The sequence below is a fragment of the Opisthocomus hoazin genome, chromosome 8 (genome assembly GCF_030867145.1).
Source record: "Opisthocomus hoazin isolate bOpiHoa1 chromosome 8, bOpiHoa1.hap1, whole genome shotgun sequence".
In the NCBI taxonomy this organism is placed as follows: domain Eukaryota; kingdom Metazoa; phylum Chordata; class Aves; order Opisthocomiformes; family Opisthocomidae; genus Opisthocomus; species Opisthocomus hoazin.
This window is the reverse complement of record NC_134421.1, coordinates 32428152-32451994: the sequence shown is the minus strand read 5'-3', so window position 1 is coordinate 32451994 and position 23843 is coordinate 32428152. Positions and strand designations below refer to the sequence as shown.

Here is a 23843-nt window from a genome sequence, read left to right as displayed (position 1 = left end):
CTGTGTATCTTTGTGCATTAACAGCTGTCCATACTTCCAGTACAGTACTTCCATTATATGTCCTTTATGCTTTTTTTTTGGTTTAGTTTTAGCTTAACCATTTTTTAATCTTTTTGAAGTTGTCCAAATCCCCTTGCCACTCTCTCTTCCTGTTTTTTTCCAGATGAAGTGTTCCAGTGTAAAACTTGATACCCTGTGTGTGCCATCACAAGGTGAATGCATAACCTTTTCAAATGGCATCTGCCAGAATTTTGTGTATTCGTCTGTGTAAAACTTGATACCCTGTGTGTGCCATCACAAGGTGAATGCATAACCTTTTCAAATGGCATCTGCCAGAATTTTGTGTATTCGTCTAACGCAGAAATATTTAATATCAATGGTCTCTCAAAATATTTCCTCCTGTAGGCAATAAAAAAAGAAAGTCCAATTTTACATGGGTTCTTGCTTGTGCAAAAGCAAGGGAAGCCATACCTTCTTCTTGTCTTACTCATTACTGGTGTGTTAGCTTTACTGGTCTCAGCAGCCAGTAATGAGCTGCATACATTTTATTATATTTAGATCTTTGTATGATGCAGGTAAAGATTGATACAGAATGTAAGCTCCAGTGGAGGTCACATTACACACTGAAAAATGCAAATGAATTACCAACAGGAGGGGGAAATGTTTTTATCCCATCATTGAAGTCACTGAAGTAAGAAGCTGCTTAGCAGCCAGTTTAGTGTAGGAGATAATTTCTAGTCTAACAAACAGATATTTGCATATCTAAGGAAGGGAACAAGCACTATTAAGAAAAATGGACAGACTGTGTCTCAAAAATGAGGGAAACAGAATGAGTGAGGATGAAAGATTAAGTGTATTTAGATGCCAGGAACATTTCAAAGGTGAGATTGGTAAAAGCCTGTTGTGATTTAACCACTGGACATGCAGGAATATTAAGATCAAAGAGGGAGAGGAGGAGTGCGTCTGAAAGTGCTCCATGAGAAATTCATCTCTTGTGGATGAATTCTCAACCAGAATTTCTGAATAATTTTTCAATGATAGGGAAAACATGGAACATAAGGTATGCACAAGGACTGGAGCTGTGATTGCCCGCTTGTCAGTGCCAGCTTGATATGGATCAGTGTAAACACATTAAACATAGATTTAGTCTATTTGGTGGCAACTTGCATGAGCATTTGTTACTGCGTTGCCTGTTTTGAAAGTTGTTGATAAAATTTGTTTCTGATTTTTAATCTTAATTTGGCTTAAAAGTGATTTAAGGAAACTAACAAGGCATATTTTATACAAAAGTTTAGCAATACCATGCCCTAGGGCATTTGTGTATCGTACAAGTACCCAGGAAATACTAATAGGAGTTGGTGTTGTTATCATCATCCCCTTTGTCAATATAGTCACTCCATCAGTGGAGGGAAGAAATTTAATCCATCACCTTTCCAATATTTCTTCCCCCATGGAAGAGGACTGTTGCTTGTCCAGGCTGTCAATGCGTGTGCAGCTCCACATGTTCTCTGAGCTCTGCATGATTTTCTGTCTTGACTTTCTTTTCTGATGGGATATTGGGTTATCAGTCTTACTGTGTCAGAGATCTGACTGATCTCTATAAACTTTGTTCTGGACTGGATGACTCCTGTTTTTTGTCTGGCTCTGCTTTTCCTGCTTTCTGAGTCTCCTAGTAGTCTGTTTTTGCAGTACTTGTCCCAGGTCTGTCCCAACTTCTTCTGTTCTCAGCTCTTGTTAACTCCTTGCCAAATTAAGTAGTACAGTTCCGTTTGTATCAGTCACCAGGTTCTCTTTAGTGTGTCACTTTTGTGACTTCAGATTAAAACCATTTCTTTCTAGAGTTCTATTTTTACATGGTTTGCAGTATTCTTCCATTTTTGTAACAGATTTTCATGTTTGGGTTCTCATCTCTGTGTTAGATGAAACTATTAAACACTTCAAGTATATCTGAAACCACAGCTGTCAGAAATAAGGCTATTTTCTAATTATTGTCGTTCTCTTCACTAGTACCTATTGCTTTCAGGTGCAGAACAAAGCGCTATTTCCATCTCTTCCCATTGTTTTTCATGCTCTGAGAGATTTTCAGCTCCGATGAAAGCTTCAGATACTCTACTTCTGCATCCTGTTTATTTTTTTTAATTCCTTTTTTTTTTTCCCCCTGTTGGTAACCGTGTGGGGTTCAGTAATAACCTTGGGCCCAAGATGCTTAAAAAAGACAGTCTGTATTCAGAGACATAGTGCTGCCTGCCTCAGCGTACCAGGACGTGGGCTGAATGGAGCCCATTGCTCAGCCTTCCTGCGCCAGAGAAGCAAAGCTTCTTAGAGATTCAGGTCCTGGCACTGCATTTTACTGTTGGAAATCTGGAATAACTGTGTAGAGAAGGATGATTTTTTTTTCTGTCATAATCTTGCATGCCTGCTTTTTAACTGTGATTTTTCATCTGTGATTAATAACTGCACAGCGCATTGCTGGCAGCCTGTGCCCATGCTGACCTGGAACAGAATGAAGGAGTAAATTCATGTAGTTGAATCTCTCCAGGATATCTAAATGCACCAAGAAGTTCAGCTTTGACTTTCACATTTTGGTCCCACTGGTCCATCAGGGTGTTCCTGTGAGCCTTTTGGGAGGGTGAATATGGATTCTGTGATGACTTGGTTTAAACTGTTACATCCTCAGGCGTGGGTTGGGAGGGGGGAGTTTGGGCTTGCATGAAACAGAAGGAATCCTCTGGATTCCTGTTTCTCTAGAATTCAGGATGGTGATTTTTTAGTGATACATCACAGAAAGTTTTTGATTCTTGGTGCATTAAATAAACTGGTAGATACATGCCGTCTTCTATCAGAAAAGTGTGCTGATAATTTCTTTAACTCTTACACTAACAATTTGGCAAGAGGAGAGCAAATATTTTTATTAAGATAGTAAAAATTTATCCTAATGTAAAATTATCTAAACAATTTGCATAAGAATGTAGGATAAACTTTATTTTAGGGCTTAGGATAAGCAGCAAGACTTAAAAACATTATCTCCAGAGCTATCCAGGACAGTCCATTTGTATTTCTTCATCTTGCCCTGGAGGAGAGGAGAAAAGAAATAGATACAGTTCCCGCAAAAACATTGCCCTCTGATGTATGATTAGCTATATTGTAGTTTTATTTCTAAGTGGAAAGTTGTGATACATACTTTTGAGACACTGGTAATGTGAGAAACCTGCCTGTCTTCCGAAAATTCCTATTTCTACTTTCACTGCTAAACTGTGCCCGTCACCTGTGAATACGATCTCACTTTAAAGCAAACATAAAAGTGGTAAATCTGGGTATATAGAGTGTTGTACTAATGGAAACATTCATGTCTTTATTACTGTGGTGCAAAGAATTTTTATACATGGCAGATGAAATGATTTATTTTACCTTGTTGTTGTAATTCTAAAGTAGGATGGATTTCTGGAGTTTTCTGTGTACCTGCACCTCGGATTTGCAGTGAAGGGAAGGAATATGACAGTGACACTTGATCATTTTCTTTGCAGCAATATTCATATTGGAAATGCTCAGTAATCAGTGGCGTGTTGTTTTCAGCTGTAGAATCCTCATGCTCTATTAACTGTGGTGGTAGGAAAATGGCTGTTGGCAATTTTCCATCATGTCAATGCTCTTGGTATTACGTTAGAAACGGTATTTATGAAGGCAACAAAAGTCTTTCTTGTTTTTTCCTCTCTCTAGGTGTTTCAGTGGTGAGAGTTGGAATGTATTTTCTCTGTTGATCTGTTGTGTATGTACTGTAAGAGATGCACATACAGTACTAACCCTGTAACTTGGAGTAACAGAAACCTGAGCTGATTTCAGTCTGTGTCTCTGGTTTGTTCTATGTAACTGTTTGGTCTAATGTATGTCTAAGAGGAGTTTAGAATACCCACGTTAGACTGAAGGCTAGGAAACAAGGTTTATATTTATAAAAACAAATTGTGAAAGATTTTTTTTTTCCCTTGTTTGTTACTGTGCAGCAATTCATAATAATCTGTCCAGGTATTACGTAAAAGAAAGGCATTGTTCATGTGGAGATCGATACAGCCAAGATGATACATAATTCAGCCTCAAAGAGCAATTGCATTCATTTTTCATTTTAACATTAAATCATTTGATATACTTTGAAATAACAAAGCAATGATCTATAGATTGGGGTTATGAAAACTGAAAGCAATTTAATAATATGCATGTCAAATAAAATCAACAGGTTTCTATTTTATTTTCTTAACTGTAAACTAGCCATCAGCTGGTGTCAAGGCTCAGTTGCTTGAAAAAATAGCGAAGTTTTTTTTTGTATATTACTGCCTATTCTCCCTGCTTAACCTCCCCAGCTTTTTCTCCCCCATTTTTTTCCCCTGTCGGATCCTTCAGTATTCACATTGCATTAAACATCAGCTATTCGTATCAAACACTCTGGAAATCCATCCATTGTTTAAGTCAGTTAATGTTAAGTAATACTTTTATTGCTTCTTACTGCTGTACAAAACCCCAGCAATAAACTGCTGCGTGTCAGTGATTTCTTCTCAGGATCTGCAACAAGCCATTTGATTTGACTGAAATAATGGCAAACAGTTTTAGACCTTTGCATTAACTCTGCAGGCTAATGTCTGTGTGGGTTGGCAAGTGCCATGCTTGCAAAAGGATATTGGTGGTGTAGTCCCAGAGGTAAAAACTGATGGGTGCCAGAATAAGCATTTGAGTAAACAGAAATGTTAGTCGAAGAGTGCCCGTGGGACTGTTGTCCAGGTTTTTGTGACTTCTGTGTGTTTGAATATTTTGCGTGTCGTGAGAGAAGATGGGACAATACTATTAAGTAGTAGTTTAAATAAAAGTAATAGTTAAAAGACAGCTAATTTAGGGTACCTAGGTCCTAAGTGCCAAAAGTGAGATACTGAAATGGTTTAGTTTTCAGGAAACGTGTACTTAGTATTTTCTGGAGATCAGGCATCTCTGAGTTTCTCAAGGTGAAATTCCAAATCCATGAGTTGTGTTTTGTTCTGTGGTTGCAATTGGTTGGAGACCTTCCTCTTGGCTTCAGAGAGCTTTCACCAAGCCTTGGGATATTTGGGTTTTTTTAGATTTTTTTTACCCTCAAATAACTTCATAAGAGGATGAAACTGTATGTACAAGGAAAACTTGGTTTTCCAGCACTGCTCTGTCATATACCAAGCAAACAGTGCAGAAAAGAAAGTTTTTCAGTACCAAGTTTAGATATTTCTTATAAGTACTGTTATCAGTAGTTCTTTATCAGAAGAAAATATGAATATTTCTTACAATAACTACTGTTTGACTTAATGGTTTTTAACCAGAGCTGTCACTTTTTGTAGATGGCTTCTTCCTTAAAATCTACATAAATCTTTAAAAGGTATTCTGTTACAGAAAAGCATCTTCTACTTATTCTTAGTAAAAGAAATGGCTTTGAGTAAGGAATGTGAGTGGCAAAAATAGAAACCCTTTTAGTAAAACTTTTTTTTGTACCACAGCATTCATTTAGGAGATTGCACAGGACCTTTAGAGAGATGTAATAAAGCTATTGGCTGCATTATGCAGTATTAGGCAAGGGCAAAACCATACTTTGGGTTTTCATTTGTCAAGACTAAAATAAGCTGATATTAGTCCATTTTTTCTCTTAATTTGTTGAAATTGTTGTCAAAGAAGAGAAATACCCGGTAGCAAGAAATCTACATCTGAAATCTTGAAGCAAGACTCTCTGAAGAAATGAATGAAAATAATGTTCACGTAGATGAATTCAAATTATTTGTATAGTGTCATTTTTTAAATAAAAATAGGGATTACAAAGGAAAATCATGGAGTTCATGGAGTAGAATAGTGTATCTCTGTGACTCCTGGTTTTATAAAGGAAAATATATGTGTGAAGATACTTGAGAGAAAATTTTTGTTTCTCACTGTATGTTCTCATTTACAAGTTACAGTGTTTCAAGGCTCTCAGATTTATTTGGGAGATTTAGCACTTAGGGTAACAAGTGGTTTTGGTTTTTGTTTTTTTTTTCCCCCTAGTAGGTACTTCTTATCTTCCAGCTTCAGTATTAGTTTAATGCTGTCGTATATTCTGCAGGATCTAGCCCTCGGTTACATTTCAACCAGCAGCTAAACCAAATGAAATTGCAGTACATAATATTAGTAAATGTGTTCATGTGTGTGAATGACTATCTGTCTTTCTGTGTCTATACACACAGTCATGCATATAGTAAGGATGTGTGTCTGTTACGTCAGTATCCCTATCAGACTTCAAACCGAGGTGGTTAAACATAGTGGAATGATAGTGGTGGAAATGATGCTTTGATGATTGTAAAAGAGTAGGATAATGAAGGAGGTGGGGAGGAACCTCTAATTCAGAATCATAGAATCATAAGTTGGAAAAGACCTCTAAGATCATGAAGTCCAATGCCTACTAAACTATGTCCTGAAGTGCCACATCTACACATTTTTTGAACGCCTCCAGGGATGATGACTCAACCACCTCCCTGGGCAGCCTGTTCCAATGTCTGACCACTCTTTCAGTAAAGAAATTTTTCCTAATATCAAATCTAAATCTCCCCTAATGCAACTTGAGGCCATTGCTTCTTGTCGTATTGCTAGTTAGTTGGGAGAAGAGACCAACACCTGCCTCACTACAACCTCATTTCAGGTAGCTGTAGAGAGCAGTGGGGTCTCCCCTCAGCCTTCTCTTCTCCAGACTAACAGCCCCAGTTCCCTCAGCTGCTCTTCATAAGACTTGTTCTCCAGACCCCTCACCAGCCTCGTTGCCCTTTTTTGGACACACTCCAGCACCTCAATGTCTTTCTTGTAGTGAGGGTACTCTGCATGAGAGAGCTGGATCTTGTTTTGCATTTAATCCTATTCGGTACTAACCCTGCTCTCATTTAAAGCAAGAATGAGGTTCCCGGTTGTGTGGTTTGGGGATTTTAATGGTTTTTAAGGATGCTTAGAAAATACTGTAACTGAGTGGGGTAAAAGGAAGAACAGTATAATTTCTTCAAAACACACAAATACTAAGTTCATACATAAAGTTAAAATATCAAATGATGATTTGCTTTGTCACCAGCTTCGGTGTTAAATTGCTAATTTCTATTTTGCGCTGTGATGATACTTGCTAATAATGTCAGATGGTTATATTTTGATGTAAGCTCACACAGTTATGATGCCTTAATTAAACGTTTGAAAATAAAAGAAGGTGTTGAGCTATGTACAGGTTTTATAACTTGAAATGTTTTTCATAAGATTCACACAGAAATAGATTTAACAAACATCCAAATGCTATCCTTGTATTTGAATACTTGTACCAGTATAGTATGTTAGTGTGAAGTCCCAGCACGTTTTTGTCCTGATGGCTTTTCTGGTGATTTTATTTTAGCTGTATAGTTTTTAATTCTTCATCATGAATTTAGTCTCTGTGAAGGCCAAGGGTGGAAACCCTCTATTATTCCAGCAGTACACAGGACTCTCTGCACTGCTGTATCAGGAAATCTCAAGTAACAATTTTACGATGTATGAGGATATTATTCTCTGCAAGCAATAACATGCATTTCTATTTCCCTAGCAATATCCACATAATCAAACATTCACAAGTGCTTTACAAAGAATTTAATTAAATAGTGTGCAGAGTAGCTGGATGCAGCATGCACACAAGCTATTATATATTCAGTAGTTCACATTTTGCACTTAATGCAGAACACTTTTGAGCAGTACAATGCGTGAATGATACATCTATCAAAACATGCATCGTAGCCCCTCCTTTTGTGCCTTGCTCCTTAAAAATTCCACTAAACCCTTAACAGATGTCACCTCCAGGAGCACAGGATACTTTCCTCAGTGCTCTAATGGCATGATCAACAGAGGGAAATACAAATTCTTGTGTTGAGACTTGAACATCAAACATTGTTCCTCTGAAATCAAATGTTTATGAGTCCCCAGAGAAGTATATAGATTATTGTGTCTTTTAGCACAAAACGAGGTGTGTTTGGAATTTTGTTTAAAGGTAGTACAAATTTATGGAGAATCAAGACCGACCACTGAAGAATATTTTCATTTCCAGATTAAGAGCAAGACTGGACATTCAGAGTTTAGACATGGACAATGAGAAGCAAAAGTTTTCTCATTTTGTGATAATGAGTATGTTCAGAGTCCATTCTGTCAGTCACTGGAGATTAAGTCTCTGCCATTAAAGCACAGTGCATCAGACCCTGCATTAGGAAAAGGTAGGAGGGTATTTAGACATTGTAGTACACTTTTTAATTCATTCAGCATTATTGGTATGCTCATGTCACCTGCAGCGATCAGCATGCTGGAAACCAACAGGGTTATCTAGTGTGTTCTGTTTTGTCTGTTCAGAAAAGCCCTTTAAGCATTAGCCAATGCATGAGAGGAGTTTCCAGGCTTGCAGAGCAATGGGGCTGTGTTGGATGAAAGTGATTTAGAATATCCCTCTGTGGTTGTCTACCTGCAAGGCAGTTAGCTGTCCATCAGATTGGAAAGTTTTATTGGTATGTCAGTGCTATGAAGTATTGGTCTAAACCAGCAGACCAATACCAATGACACAAATTCTGAAAGATGGTCTATAATTGGGCTGTAAAGGTGTTTCCTTTACACTTTCACCCTAGTTTCCCAGTTCCACAGAGTTATTCCAGTTTATTACTGGCTGACACTAACAAAATCTGTCCATTATGACTGACAAGAAAGACCAAAACTATAAACGACCCCAAAGGGGAGAAAGGAAACAAAAGGATTGGTTATAAGTAGGGAACCGGTTTTACTTTCATGCTAGTTCGCTTACAATGTCACTTTGCTTGTTTGAGGGAAATTGCTAAAAACTTATTTGGTGCAAAGAAGAACAGAGTCTTTATTCATCGTCTTTAAGATGCCTTTTGGAGGAAAGTTTAATTGCTGTAGGGTAAGTTGGAGCTTTCTTTACAGAGTTGAAAATGGGAGAGATCCCTGTTTAATGGTAATGAAGATTTGCCATTAACTTCAGTGATTTCACCCAGTAGCCTTTGTATCCTCTGTTTTCAATCCTTATTCCTTTTTTGTATAGCAGACAAGAGTTTTTAATTTTGCATGTCATTTATAACAAATTGAAGTTATTCCAAAAATTAGTACAGTTGAAGCTTCAACTGAAGAGGAAAAGGAAGGCATGTAATTAATGTATGTCAAATCTTGGACACCATGTTTTGGATGTTTGCTTTATTTTCTTTGAATAGGCTCTTGTTCTAGTGTCTGCCTTTATACAAAATATTTATTCTTTACCATTTATAGTATGTCTCTGTTTGCAATTTGGATATTTTCAGTTTGCTTGTATTTGGAAGTAGCTGCTAGACTCTCTCTGTACTTCTGCTAGAAGTCTGGGATTTGTAAGCTTCTTGCAGCAGACCCTTTTTGGGAGTGCTGGAATATATCCAAGTTCTTCATTCTTGATATTTCAGTGGCAACTTACTGTGAATCCTGAAGTAGAGCTCCTGCTGTCAGGTTGTTCTCCAAGCCAATTCTACCACACGTATCAGCAAGCCAAAACAGGCAAACTTAGGAGACGTGTCTGTGCTGTGATACAATTTAGAGTATTATTTAGAATAAGCAGGTCGGGATTGTTCTTCAGGTTAGAAGTCAACCCGGAGACCTTTCATCCCACCCAGGGAAGTACCACCTAGATATACTTGTGTTAACTGTGAATGAACTAGCTTTGGAACCAGAAGCAATACAGCCAAATGAGAGCAGTGTGACAGCCAGGCTAATTAATTAAGAAGCCAGGCTAATTAGTTTGGCTGGAGGGAGCACCATGCTGATGTGACAATGTAGCTTCCAAAATTCTGGCTGAGTTTTACACAAATTGCACTAGGCTTCTTGTAGACATGCAAACTGTTTCTGGGCTCTTTCAGATATTTTTGCCAGGGAGCAACATAGTGTATTGATTTACTCCCTGTGTCAATTTACTCTAATTTTAGATTTATTCCATGCTGACAGTCAATTTTAGTCCTTCTCAGTCTTCTGCAGTAAGATTTTTCTAACACATGGGTAGACATTGTAATACTGTCTTGTTCAACCTCATGCCACTGAGAGAAATTCCCCTTCCCATCTTCTTCCTGAAACTTTGTCACTTACTGAATACAAAACCGAAGTAATACTCCTGAAGTCGTGCATGGCACCATTGTTCCAGCCTGAGAGGTGGCTGTCAGCAGTCCGGTTCTCAGAGGATGCGTGTTAGCCATAGTGCACACTGAAAGATGCCTTCTTTTGTAAGAACTGCTGATTCTGAGCAGTTTGCCATCTTTCTGGTTGTTATAAACAATATTTCTTCAGTGCTCCCCTTAATGTCAGTCTTTACATACAGTTTGATGTGTAAGATGTTCATAAAGGAGTCACTTTAATGAAAAGATAAAAAAGACTTGTGGTAAAAGTCTATGTTACTACATTGATATGGTACAGGAAAATATGCGAAGCAGTATCAAACCCAGAAGTAAATCAACAGGGTATTGTAAATAAGCTGTATTCTGTATAGAAGACTTCAATTAGAAATACTAAGTACTGTGTTACAGCAATAACATGGTAATCATGCATGAACAGATAGTGGCATAAGATAAAAAAAGAATATTTTATTAATGTTTCCTGAATAACATTACTAGAGCTGAAAATTAAGTTTTAGGTTTTATGCGTATGTTATTTAAAATGCTTTTAGTGATCACTTATGGCCTTACTTACACTGGCTTTTCAGCATAGTAGCTCCCACAAGGAGTTAACATATATTTTTTTCTGTTTCTAGATCTGTTAGCTGTGCCTAAGCATCCATATGCTGCTATGGAGAACTGGGGACTGAGTGTTTTTGTGGAGCAAAGGATTCTGCTAGATCCAAGCATTTCTTCTATATCATACCTACTGGATGTCACCATGGTCATTGTACATGAGCTATGTCATCAGGTATTAAAGGTGTTCAGATATTTCATATTAATTTCAGAAACCATGCATTCCTTTTCAAAACTGAGAATGAATTTGTGTTGTTCACATAGACAGTTGCAACTTTTATTGTAACGAGTCCAAATAATATGACGAGCTGTAAGACACATCACTACAATGCTGAAACTGGGAAGACTCAAAATGGGGATAGAAGAGAAAATTAGTAGCAATGAACAGCTTCCCTATCTTCTGTACTATTGTATTCTGTATGTTCGTGTGTGAGTGTGGTGTTGGTGTGTAAACTAAACACGATGGTGACTCCAGAAAATGGTTTATTACAGAACTATAACAGATTCATGCAGAGTTTCATGTTCATGTCAAAAAACGTTTTGGCTGAAATCAATTTGGTAGTTATCTTCTTCTTCGATCACATATACATGTACTTCCATTTTCTTTTTCTTTTCATTTTCTTTGAATTTGGTATAGACCCTATGTTCACTAATGATGGATATTTGAGTCTTTATGTGTACAGAAACTTTTGTATCAGTAAGAAAACTTTGTAATAAACCCATATTACAATTTATTTTGTATTTCTTCTATCTTCTTCTCTAAAACTAAACACATTATGAGTGTTTAGTGATATTGAGTTGAATGCAAACGTTATTGAAGAAATTTGCTACCGGGGCAGGAAACCCTTTCTTGCGTTCGTAAGAGGCATAATCGTAGCCTTCAGGTTAAAACAAATGAAATCCTACTGTGTAATCAGCATGGCTTACATCTGTGACTTTACACAGTATTCTTTGAAAGGCAATGCAAATTCTTAACAGTTTCTGCAATAAAAACTACCATATAAAAAAGAGCCTTTGTAATGCAGTTCTGGTAGATGAACCTGGAAATAATAATGTTTGGTTCATATTCATGTTTCACATCAAATCTGTCGATGAATATGAAGTTCTCAACTACAACATGAAATTTTTATTGAAAGTTGTTGCTGGTTTGTTCTCAATACAATCATCTGATTTTGTTGTATGCTCTTTATTGTGCAGTACAATAGAGCAGCACACTCTTCAGCTATAAAAATTACAGTGCCTTAGGAATCAGGTGTGGAAAACACATATTAGGTCATCAAATCCTGGCTCTTGTTAGTATTAGACTCTACCATGAGGTGCGTTTTGTAGTGCTGGGTTCAGTGCTCCTGACTACAGGGTTACGCTGCTTCCCTTAAAACCGTTAGATTAAATCTGACGGTCAATAACTTTTTCCCAGCATTCAGCTTAAGTCTTCCTTTTTCTGAAGTAATTCCATTACTTCCAGTTATTCTTTGCACTGCTTTAATAATTTTAACTGCTTCCAAAGCAATTTATACTTCAGATGTGGGCAATTATCACATCAGTAACTTGCCAAGTTTGTTGATTTGATTCTCATTGAAACTGAAGCCTTTTTACATTGTTCTGGGAATATCAGAGGATCATGAAGTGCGTGAAACCATATTTTAATTTATTTTAGAGTAGCAATGTGGTCATAGAGTGCTTTTAAGTGACCTTAAAATTGCAAATGAGAAGGTTTACTTGCTGTCTGTGTTGATATTACTTCCAGTGCTGTTCACTTAAGTAAAAGTATCTTCCTCCATTCATGTTGCTGCTGTTTCTGTTTTAGTACCACGCAGAACAAGTCCCTGCTCAGCTGCTTCACTGGATAACTACACAAGATAGTGTATATTCAGGTGGAAGAAATATTATTTCTACTTTTTAGATGCAGAATTGAGCCACAGAGAATATGGATTGTTCATCTGCAAATAAAGTTTAAAGGGAGAAAAACTCCAAAAATACAAGCCACAAAACACTGTTTAGCACCTCCATCACATTGTTGTCTTTATTTAGCCATTTTTTTCTGCTTTTATCTTGCCATACTCAGAAGCCCCTCAAGGTAACTTTATCTGTGGATAGCATAGAGCAGGAACTGTAAACAATACTAGCTTAGCTGAAAATGTACTGAACTGAGACCAGGTTAGGTCTAGGATCTCTTACCTCTGCTATTTAATTGTTCACTGCATTATTCTGAGGGATCTGGGATTGTTTAGCCTGAAGAAGAGAAGGTTGAGAGGGGACCTTATAAATGCTTATAAATATCTTAAGGGTGGGTGTCAAGAGGATGGGGCCAAACTCTTTTCAGTGGTGCCCAGCGACAGGACAAGGGGCAATGGGCACAAACTGAGGCACAGGAAGTTCCGTCTGAACATGAGGAAGAACTTCTTCCCTCTGAGAGTGACGGAGCACTGGAACAGGCTGCCCAGGGAGGTTGTGGAATCTCCTTCTCTGGAGATATTCAAGACCTGCCTGGACAAGGTCCTGTGCAGCCTGCTGTAGGCGACCCTGCTTCGACGGGGGGGTTGGACTAGATGACCCACAGAGGTCCCTTCCTACCCGTACCATTCTGTGATTCTGTGATTATTCACTAATAATTTCACTAATAATTCACTGCGTTTTTCATCCTCTTTTGCAGTGCGTCATCTCACCTGCTAGCCTGAGGTGGCATGAATATTCCTCCCCTTCATTCATTTTTACACATATAATAACAGAGATTAACCAAAATCACTTCTTGCAGAGCCAAAAGTAGAATCCACATCTCCAGTTTTACTTTTTATGTATGGATTTTTTTTAAATTTCAGGTAACAGGAAACGTACCTCTCCTAAATTACATTCTCCCAAAATACATTTTTTTCCTTTTTTGAAGAATTGTGTCATTGTCCTGTTTCCCCTGATTTTAAACTCATGACTTTAAGACTTACAGAACATATCTGAGTGTGTAGCAAACTGTCCTGTATGAGACTCTTGTTACTTCAAGTAACACAGCAGTTGCTTGGATAATGTTCACAAGATTAGAAAAATGAGATGAATATTGAGAATTGGGATAGTTACCTTTAGATATGACTGTTTAAAATAGGAATTCCTAAACCTTCTGGGTATTAATGCTTGAGCACAGTGTTCAGGACAGATAGAAAATGACAGACAGCCTTGCAGAAGTACAAAGAAATTCTGTGGTTGTCAAAATACAGGTAAAAAATGTGTAAGAAAGAATTTTATACCCAATTTCTTCACGGGTGATTTTGTAATGCTTGACCAGATATGTATTTTAGGTACATGTTTTAGGAGGGACACATTCAAATTACATGGGTAGCTTTAGTTTAGTAATTTTGTAGGTTGCTAGTGCTTGATATTTCAGCGTGAGTGTTCTCTTAGAACATTTAATGTATTTAATTAAAAAAATTAATAATTGGAAGAAGGAATGTTGTGGCATAAAAGCTTCTCCTACAGGCCTCAAACCACAAATGAGGTGTTGGTCAAAACACACATGTTTCTACCAGCTTATGTTGATACTTGGAAATAATTACCATGATTTATTAAAATAATTCTATTAAGGTAGCAGTCAGTTTTATTTGCATATCACAGATCAGTCCCACCTACAGACTTTGAAGAAAGAGTCATTTGAATTTAGACACCGTGATTTTTTGTGATAGTTTTCCCACCTAAGCACAAAACTTGGTGTTGAGTTAGAGCCATAAAAGCAGAAGGAAAATAAAAAAATTTCTAAATCAATGTTTTTTAAATAATTTGTAAAGAAAGCATATGGGAAAGAGTGTCCTTTCAGTGTGTCTATAAAATAAGTGCCTTCTACATGTCAGGCTGAACGTAATACCTGAAGGAGACAAGATATTTATGTAATCAGTACATTTCAATTCATTTTTTTTTTCCAAAAAGAAAAGAAGTAATGATCTTCACTCCATACAAATAGTGCCTATAGTCAAATACACAAATAAATAAATAAACAATTAAATGAATGAAGTGCTTTACTGAATGTTTTACTTTCAGACATGTAACACCTAGGAAGATAATAGCACTTTTCTGCTGGAAAATTTGACTTAAGTATTGCAGTCTCTGGGACTGCTCGGTTTCTGGCGTTCATAACTATCTCGATAGTATTCAAGACTACTTAAGCAAATTCTGTATATTTTCATATTGATATCATATGCTGTTTTAATGCCTGTAAAATATTTCTTCCTTTAAGTGGATAATTAAATAAATAATATTAATTGTATCATCAAAAAACCTGGAAAACTCACAAAGGAGTATAAGAAGTTTCCTTTTGTGACATCATATTTTGAGTTACAGGAGGAGGTATTATGAACTTTGCAATCTTTATTTTTTTAGATCTCTCTCTGAATAGTCACAGCATACCATGACTGTTACTGATTTCATATTTGTTCATCAGTCCTCTTGTAATTCAAGAAATAAACTCTGCACAATTGTGTTTAGTCTGTTTGTCATCAGAAATCATTTAATCAACCTATTCTAGTGTAAATACAGCTTTTATTCTCCTCTGGTGGTATGCTGCTCTAACATTTCAAATTGTGAAAAGTGCATTATCTATATGAATGCATTTTGAGTATTTCTTTGTCTTTTCAGTTAAATGTTCTTAAGATCAGGATCTATCTCTATTGGTTCTGTAGAGAGTTAGAGTATCGATAACCTTCAATGAGATTATGATCACTGAGTGTCCATTAAGTTTGGTTTCACTTAGTAAGTGAATATGACTTTTGTCAACCTCATCTTTTCTCCGTGAATTCTTAAGTTGGTTGTCAGTGACATTCATTGTCATGTTTAACTTCATTATTTCGTGCAAATCCTATTTACTGTACATTTTGTGGCAATCTGGTAATCTCAGTTTCTGTAGTCTGTTCGTAGGAGCCCCTGTGTTCACTTCACTATGGATACTCATCACAGCATTGATCCTACCTTGGCACAATTCTCACTCCATAAAGACGTGCACAGAAGCGAGACCTTTCATTCAGGTCCCAGACAAAGGCTTCAAATAAGCCAACCGTCGTGAAAGCAAACTGCTTACTGGCCAACTCCTCTTTCATTCATTCCCCACTCCTATTACAGTGTCAGCAGCAGATTCTCTGCTCTGAAATGATTCTTTCCCTCTGGAATGCTTATTTGCTGCTCCCTTTCTGTGTATTTTCAGAGCTTACAGCTCCATGAAAGCTCAAAATTATCTCTGTTGATTATGAATTAATGTCATTTCTAAATACATTAAGAAAAAAACTGGCAGAGAATTTTACTGAAATGAAGTTTTGGAATTTGTTTGGCAAAAAAGATGGTACAGAGAGTATGAAATGAGTTTTCCTAGTAGTGTATGTGTTTCTGCTCTTACCACTGGTGTTACAATGATCCAGGTTGCATAGGGCCATTACAATCACTTAAACAGGGACATCCATCAGCAGAATAATTGATGATGCCTGGTTTCCCTTGAATTTTTGTTCTCATTCCTCTTCCAATGAGCATCCCAGCTCTGTCTAAAATCCCTCTGACACCCTCATGTCCCATACAGTGGCAGATTTGTGGCTGTTGACTGCTACTGAGCAGAGTATCTAATGGCTATGTTCCTGCCTTCCCTCACTTTAAATCCTTCTCTTTACAGCCGCTGATCTGATGTACTCTTGTAAGAGTTTAATTATCTTTTGAGATCTCTGTCCTTCTTTCTAAATTAGACTGAAGTCAGTGGGGAAATTCAAGAGCGACCTGGGGGAAATGGGAAAGGCAGTCAGCTCGGGTAGGGTTCCTGTGGATAAACATAGGTGGCATGTGCCACGTTAGATACCCTCTGCCTCTGGTTGCTGTTCGTGAAGGCTGCATGTGTCCTGCAGTTTCAGTGAGTGGTGCATACTATTGTTTTTACTAAAGCTTGTGAAGAATGTGTTCTGTATAAATGAGAAGTATGAAAACATGGTTTCTTAAAGGCTGTTTATTTGATCTTTCTTTGCAGTGGTTTGGTGACCTTGTGACTCCAGTTTGGTGGGAGGATGTGTGGTTGAAAGAAGGTTTTGCTCACTATTTTGAATTTGTTGGGACAGACTACCTCTACCCAGGATGGAACATGGTAAGTCAGGTGTTTTTTTTGGTAATTCGAAGACTCTACAGAAAAGTTGCTCTGCTGTTATACTCCTGCTTTTGTTATAGACAGGAATGGCTGAAAAATACCAAATGGTGCATGCAAGTATCAGATGTCCAATGAAGCAACATCAGTAGCTGTGAAATAATTTGACAGCATTCCAAAAGTGTAATCTGCAGTTTATTACAAAAGAAATAAGGTCATGTCTATCATAACCCAACGTTAAAATAACTGCTGTCTCTTTGTTCAGAAACATTTTGGATTAAAGCAGTTATGATTTAACATGGACCATTTTTGAAAATATGCAGAATATTGAATTTTATCCACAAACAAACATAAATTGGATAGATATATTTGGCTAAAACATACTGTAAAACTGAGCATATTTTTTCTTACAGTAGTCTGTTCTCTTCTCTCTAAGTTTACCCTTTTTATCTTCCTGCTATTATTTGCCATCTAGCAGTACATACTAAGTTAACGTCAGTTAAATGAATTGAGAATCTAGGTTTCAGTATGATTTCCAGCTGTACACAGTTGGACATGCTTTGTGAACTGGTGTGCAAACACTGGAGCTCTCTTGAGGGCGAACTGGGAAGGCTGTGCTGGAACATTCCTTTGGAGTCTTTCTGTCATATCAGATCATATCTAGTCAGGTCCCAGTTTGTATCAACTGCTGTAGTCTAGAAATATTATGCTTACAAGAAAAATGAGAGATATGAGCGAGACCTCAGGACAAGGAAGTTGTGTGTGAGACCATGTTGAAGCTTGCTATATAGATTTTATTGCCCTTTGGAGAAATTTTTCTCTTCACTATCCTCTTGTGTTTACACATGTTTAATTGTGTGGCAAAATATTTGTTATAAATACAGATTGCCTGACAGAAATTTGTTGTAGCTTGAATGTTTTGCTTGAACTCTTGCACATTAACTTCTGAAATGTTTTTACTCATTTCTTGGCGATTTATTGAGTATTCTTATCCTGTTAATTTTTCTGTGCCACGAAAGGAAGATGCTATAATTACAAGTTAAAGCTAGTTCTTTAAAATTATTGTATACAGGTACTCTAGCTTTAAGTATGCTTCTTGTGACGTTTGCAGTCTTTGGAGTATTTTAATTTTTTCTTTCAGGTGTCAATTTTGGTTTATAATTGCATTATGAAAAGGAAAATAAATCTTTATCTGAACTGACATCTGTCTTACATAGGTAGGCTTGTTGGGTTTACGTGGCTTTGGTTGTATTAAAACTCATTCTCTGCATCTTTATGAAAAACACATCCTGAATTACAATGTAATCATTCTGATTATGAATGCAATGAAATCTGGCAGGCCTTTATGCTTTTAGCATAGTGAAATGTCATAGATGACAACGTTTATACACTGTATTTTGTCTTCAAATCATCAGTCATTTGTCTTCACATAATCAGTTTAACAAATCCAGAAAAATTTTGCTTTAGAAGTCGTTTGGAATATAGAATATTTGCGTGAGATTTCTGTGGAATAAATATATTGCTCACTGTTATGCAAATGACATGCCCATCATGTGAAATTCGGGCATCTTAGCAGAATACAGGCAAAACAAATGGATTGAACAAGGTACGGCAGTTAAACTGGGAAATCAGACATGTGCTGCATAAATTAGAATTAACTACAGTAATATTGCTGTGCCTGAAAAAATACTAATCTGTCAAGTTTTTCCTTAAATTAAAAAGAAGGTAGACATAAACTCTTCATAAGACTTTGGATACCATTGGCCTTTGATATATAAATTACCATACCGACATATTTAAATAATCAGAAAATTGGTGGCAAGATGGAACACGTGGTGAGTTAAACATTTAACCAGGCTGCATTCTTTTGCAGACTGGTGTAGGAATCAATACTGTGACATTTCAGCCTTATTACAAAGATTGCGGGAAGAAGAAGCAAAAGTTACAGTTACTAGAATTTGGCTTGCTGGGTTTTTTTGTTATTGGTATAAAGCGCATTTGCTGTTTAGATCATACTGACATTTGTAAACTTGAAAAAATAAAAAGTGAGCATTTATAAAAAGAAATACTGTTCCAAACAACTTTTTTTTTTTTTTTCGAAAGTGAAGGATAAAGTACAAGCTTCATGAATCACTTGCAAAAACAAGAACTACAAACCTTGTTTTCTGTAATGATGGTTAAACAGAGCAATATTCCAGCATTCTGGGTGGTGTTTTGTCAGCAGTAATTCATACCTGTGAAATAAAAATAAAAGATGTTATGGTGTGTGATACCACAGCTCTTTGCATCAGGAAAACAAGAAGTAACATGCCAAAATCCTCTTTCTTTCTAAAGAAATGGGAATGTTAGACAGTTCACTTTTTTCTGTTGTAGTTCTGAAATGTTACCCTTGAAAATTTCCTCAAAAAGTGCATGGACTAAAATCTCAAATTCAGCTTATTTTCAGCTTATTAAAGATTTTTTGTCACATTTTCTTTTGGGTAAGTGTAGAAGCAGAAGACTGGTAGTCAATTCCTGAAAAAGAGCTTTTGTCTGGAAATACAGTTTGGGCAATATGGATAATCTGAATCAATTGGATCTATCCACAGCTTCTTTCCTAACTTGTTGGATGCTTGTAGGCTACAGGCACATAAGCTTTCACAGTTAAAGCTCCATAAGCCTCAAAAGTTTTGCTGCTGCTTGTCTGAAGATGGTTCTCTTTTAGCAGAGCTGAGCATTTTTGCAGTGTCCATCTTATATGGCATTCACAGATGTGGTATGGCTGAACCTGAGACTCTTGAGGAGATCTATCCATTCGACATGTTCACACCATTATAACTTAAACCAAAAGTACTGAGTTCTGTACAAAGCAGAACACCATGCATTTTATCTGAAAACTGTTTTCTGGCTTTTTCTTCTGCTCTAGGTTCTTTAGCTTGCTTTAACATTTCTACGTCCTCTAAGGTTCTTGTATTTATCAGTTTTTCTTCAATTATTTTATAAGCTCTTCTTGTACCACAGGAAAGATTGGTGGATAACAGTATTGACCAAACTGCCATGGAGCTGTAACACTTTACAGAGCCTTCCAGCAGGTCTAGAATTTCCTGTCTTGTCCAGAAGATGTTTACATACTTCATCAGGCTTACATAATCTTAATGAGAAAGGACGTTCAGTCCCTATTACACTCTGTGCCATCCTTATGCCCTGGATGCATTAAAATTTTGAGTGAAGAACAGAAAGAACAGAGTCATTCTGGTGGAGGTGTCCATTATCCGTTGCAGCTAATATATGACACCTCAGAACTCTCCTGAGGAAGTGGACAAAGTTTTGCTGGTTTTAAAACAGGAAGGTGAGCTTTCTGTGCTGAGATCCTTCATGGTTCCACCACTGGTCTTAAGATCCTTTGTAAATTTAAGTTAGTTCAAATGAAAGCTAGAAATACTGTTTTCCTTCCCTTAGCTAAAAAATAAGTCCCTGCATGTTACTTTTTACCTTTTGAAGGTGAAGTTATCTTTGATTTTGCAGGAAATACGTTCCTACTACACCACAGTCACTAGGCATTTGCCATGGAAATGATTTCACCATTCTTCCCATTTCAGCCTCTTGTCTTGCATATCCCCAGATTAAGAGCTTTTTGAAATTCGTATTCTGAAATGTCTCAAATTCTTATTATTAAATCTTATACTTCAAGGTCTTGGAAGTTTGAACAATTGTTGGTGTGTTGTCAGGATGGTTTTAAAAAGAAAGCTGGCTCTGCAGACTGTTCCCCCCAGAGATCAGAGAATTTTGCTTGATCATGTGTGCTCAGAGTAGTCATCTGCATGTGAATTCCCTAGCTGTTGCTGTTTCTTGACTTAGAAAAAGATGAGGTTTCTGTATGATAGGCTTACTGTAGAACTGTTTGGTTGTGTCTTCATACCATCAAAAAGCAACAGCAGCTGGATGTGAGTTCTTGAGCGGTAAGATCTTACAACTGATACGACAAGGTAATCTCACCTCTGTTGCAAGGTGCCTCTGCTAGTTTTGGGATCAGAGAAAAGAGAAAATTACAGCAGAAAACTACATGCTGGTAATTTCCACTTCATAGCTGTGTCTTTTTTCATCTACCCTGCCCATCTTTCTCCCTTCAGAGGCCCGTTTGCAACTATGTATTCCATCTTCCTCTCTGCTTGTTTCTCTCATTATCCTGGAGTTCTTTGTGTGTGGCTTTGTAAAGAAAGGAATTCAATTGAGGCTTACAGATCCAGGAATTTATTGACTGATCTTTTGCCTCCGTATTTTCTGGTAGAAGGGACCATCATGTTTGTCCTTGAATGTCTCTGGTATTGGGGTAGGTTTTGAGGACTATGACAGCAGGAATTACTGGCATGTAATTTTCCCTTTCATCCATCAAACAAATGTCAAATACTTCAGCGGTCAGTACCCAGCTTGATGCTGAGAAAGCATTTCACAGAGCACAGCTGCCTTCTCCCTTTTCTTTATTATATAAAAGTTAGCTTTGGTGACAACTTTATTGGCTGAGTCAAGGTGTAGTACATTAGTGATAGCTTTGAATCCTCTGCCTTCTCTGTCCATTGAAGCTCTGGGACAAGATCTCCCACTTTCTTGTGGGCTTACTGCTTTTATAATTAAGGATGATCATATTTGCCAGAAATTTTCTTAGTATTAAACAATTGTGATTAAAGTATTTGGAGTAAAACTTTGTGTCTACATGGCAGGGCATCTTTCATCTTTCTTAAAGCGAACCATGCTTCCTTCATACCATGAGGTTCCACAGTATAGATGATCCTGCTGTTACTACAGGCAGCTGAAAATAATCATAAGGTTGCATATCAACATTTCTCTTTTGAAAATACATGCTGCAAGAAATTACCTGTGCCTAAAACAGTTACCAGGAAACCATTTAACTGAACTTCGTTTCTTTAAGCACTTTGAACATCATGCAACATGCTGCCCAAATTCTTGATAAATGGCTTAGTTGCCTGTCTTTCTTATTGACTGTATTGAAATAATAAAAGTAAATATGGCCATTGGACGCATGCATATCTTTAATGTGCTTTGACTGAGATTGCCTCCTAAAGTATTTGTCTCCACCTGTAAAGTTTTTTTAGGCATTGTTTGACTCATAGAAAACCCAGAAAATCATTATAAGTTTTGAAATAGACTTATGACGTGGACCTTTTTGATTTATTTCATTATTATTTTGGCATTTCAGACCGGAGCTGTAGCCTGCTTGATCCTTCTAACCCAGCATAAATATCACGCTGGCTCAGCACTGAGAGAGATTCAGCCTCTCATTTTTTAAAACTACTTTCATCTCTTCTTTTTTGGTTAAAGGCTCCCCATGCTGCTATAAAGTAAGCCTTTAATTAATACCACATGGAGTGTCTTTTCTACAAGTAACTGCTCAGTGAAGTCAGTCCTTTATGATTTCTGTTTTAAGTCAACTATGAGGGAAGCTTTCAAAGTAAAATTAACTAGAATCTCATGTATAATTGACTTTGGCAGGAAAAAAGAGATACAGAAAGGTAAGCTGCAAGATCTTCTGGTTGCTAATTACTAGCCCTTTTTAAGTGCAACAGTTTAGAAATCCTTATACTAAATTTAGCTGGTAACTAAGAAAACAAATTTCCATCTCCACATGGCCTTCCTTAACACAGTTTCTTTTTTTATGCTCTGGCACGGTGGATTAATATATGGAATTGTTAACTTTGAGTAGATAACTCTTAACATTTAGAGATCAGACATAAAAGAATATCAATGTTTAGATGAAACATATTTTCAAGAGATTGAATATAGGTGAAACATATGTTCAAGAGACTGAATACAGGTTTGGAGAATGTCACTGTCTCTTCTTGCTTCATGTCATTATCTGATCATCTTGAGAAAGCAGTTAAAATGATATTATTATGAGAGCTTTTGAGTCATCTGAGTTCAAATCTCCTGAGTTCGGAGTTTAGAGGAAGCTTTGGTTTCAGAAAGAAACTTCAGTCAACTGGCTGAATTTCACATAATTATGAATTAGAAACTACTTTGTCTTCAGTAAAAATGAGAAAGAAACTTTATGGCAACTTTTGCCTTAAGACAAGGACTCACTGCAGGGTAGCCCTGCTGAAATGAGAATACGCACTTGATCAGGAAGTGTAGTTGATATGGTAAGTTCAGTGTCAAAGCAGTAGCTGCGTGTTTGAGGGCATTATTACTGAAACACGTTCTTTGCAAATTTTCAGCTGTCCTGAATGTGATGCCACTGTTTACTAAAATTCTGGGCAGTGGGCAGTTACTAGGAGCACAAGCTGATAAGTAATTTTTGGTGTGCCTGCAAAACATCTTTGGTTCCTTCAGGACTCAGCTTACTGAATCTCATCACTTTCAGGCTGATACAGAGTCTAGGCATGTAAAATCCATCTGGCAAATGTTAGACTACCTGAAAAATATCCTCATTGATGGTGACCTCTGGCAGTTGTTGCTGGAAGTTGACCAACCACATCTCAAAGCCACTTTTCATTTAAATAGTATTTACTGTTTCTTGAAGTAAGGTGAATTTCCTCTACAGATTCCACCTGTGGTGTCTGAATTAGAGGATAAACTTCATACTTTGTTGCCTAACATTTTAAAATGCTCTGGAGACAAATGCAGGAGGACACTGTGGATCTGTGTTCATTCATTTGGCTAGTGACTCTAATTCTGTGAAGGCAACTACATACAAGGTAACAAAACATGTTCTTCGAGCGTGAAACTGGCCTTTTTTTTTTTTTTTTTTGCAGTGCTGATGGTCACTATGTGTTATTTCCTTTTGTAATGTTCCCTTTTTTGTACTGCGTTCCTCCCATTCTGTAGGCCTACATGTGGCGTAATGAACCTGGTGTAAAACCAAATCAAAGCTATACCTGAAAAACAGAGTGGTGAGAGGAAGCAGCAGTTGAAGTAGCTGATGAAATTGCATGAAGACTCCAAATCAGCTACCCATCTGCTTGGCAACTTAAGCAGGTGGTCATGAATAT

At 37.1% G+C, this 23843-nt stretch overlaps 1 protein-coding gene across 1 annotated transcript in view; it reads left to right on the top strand.

Annotated features, from left to right (window-relative positions):
* TRHDE (thyrotropin releasing hormone degrading enzyme) overlaps nucleotides 1-23843 on the top strand; it is a 234995-nt gene that overhangs the window by 87445 nt on the left and 123707 nt on the right. Inside the window, exons 4-5 of the mRNA XM_009931561.2 lie at nucleotides 10793-10947; nucleotides 16750-16863. Of these exons, the coding sequence (XP_009929863.2) occupies nucleotides 10793-10947; nucleotides 16750-16863 (269 nt within the window). The remainder of the gene's footprint in view (nucleotides 1-10792; nucleotides 10948-16749; nucleotides 16864-23843) is intronic.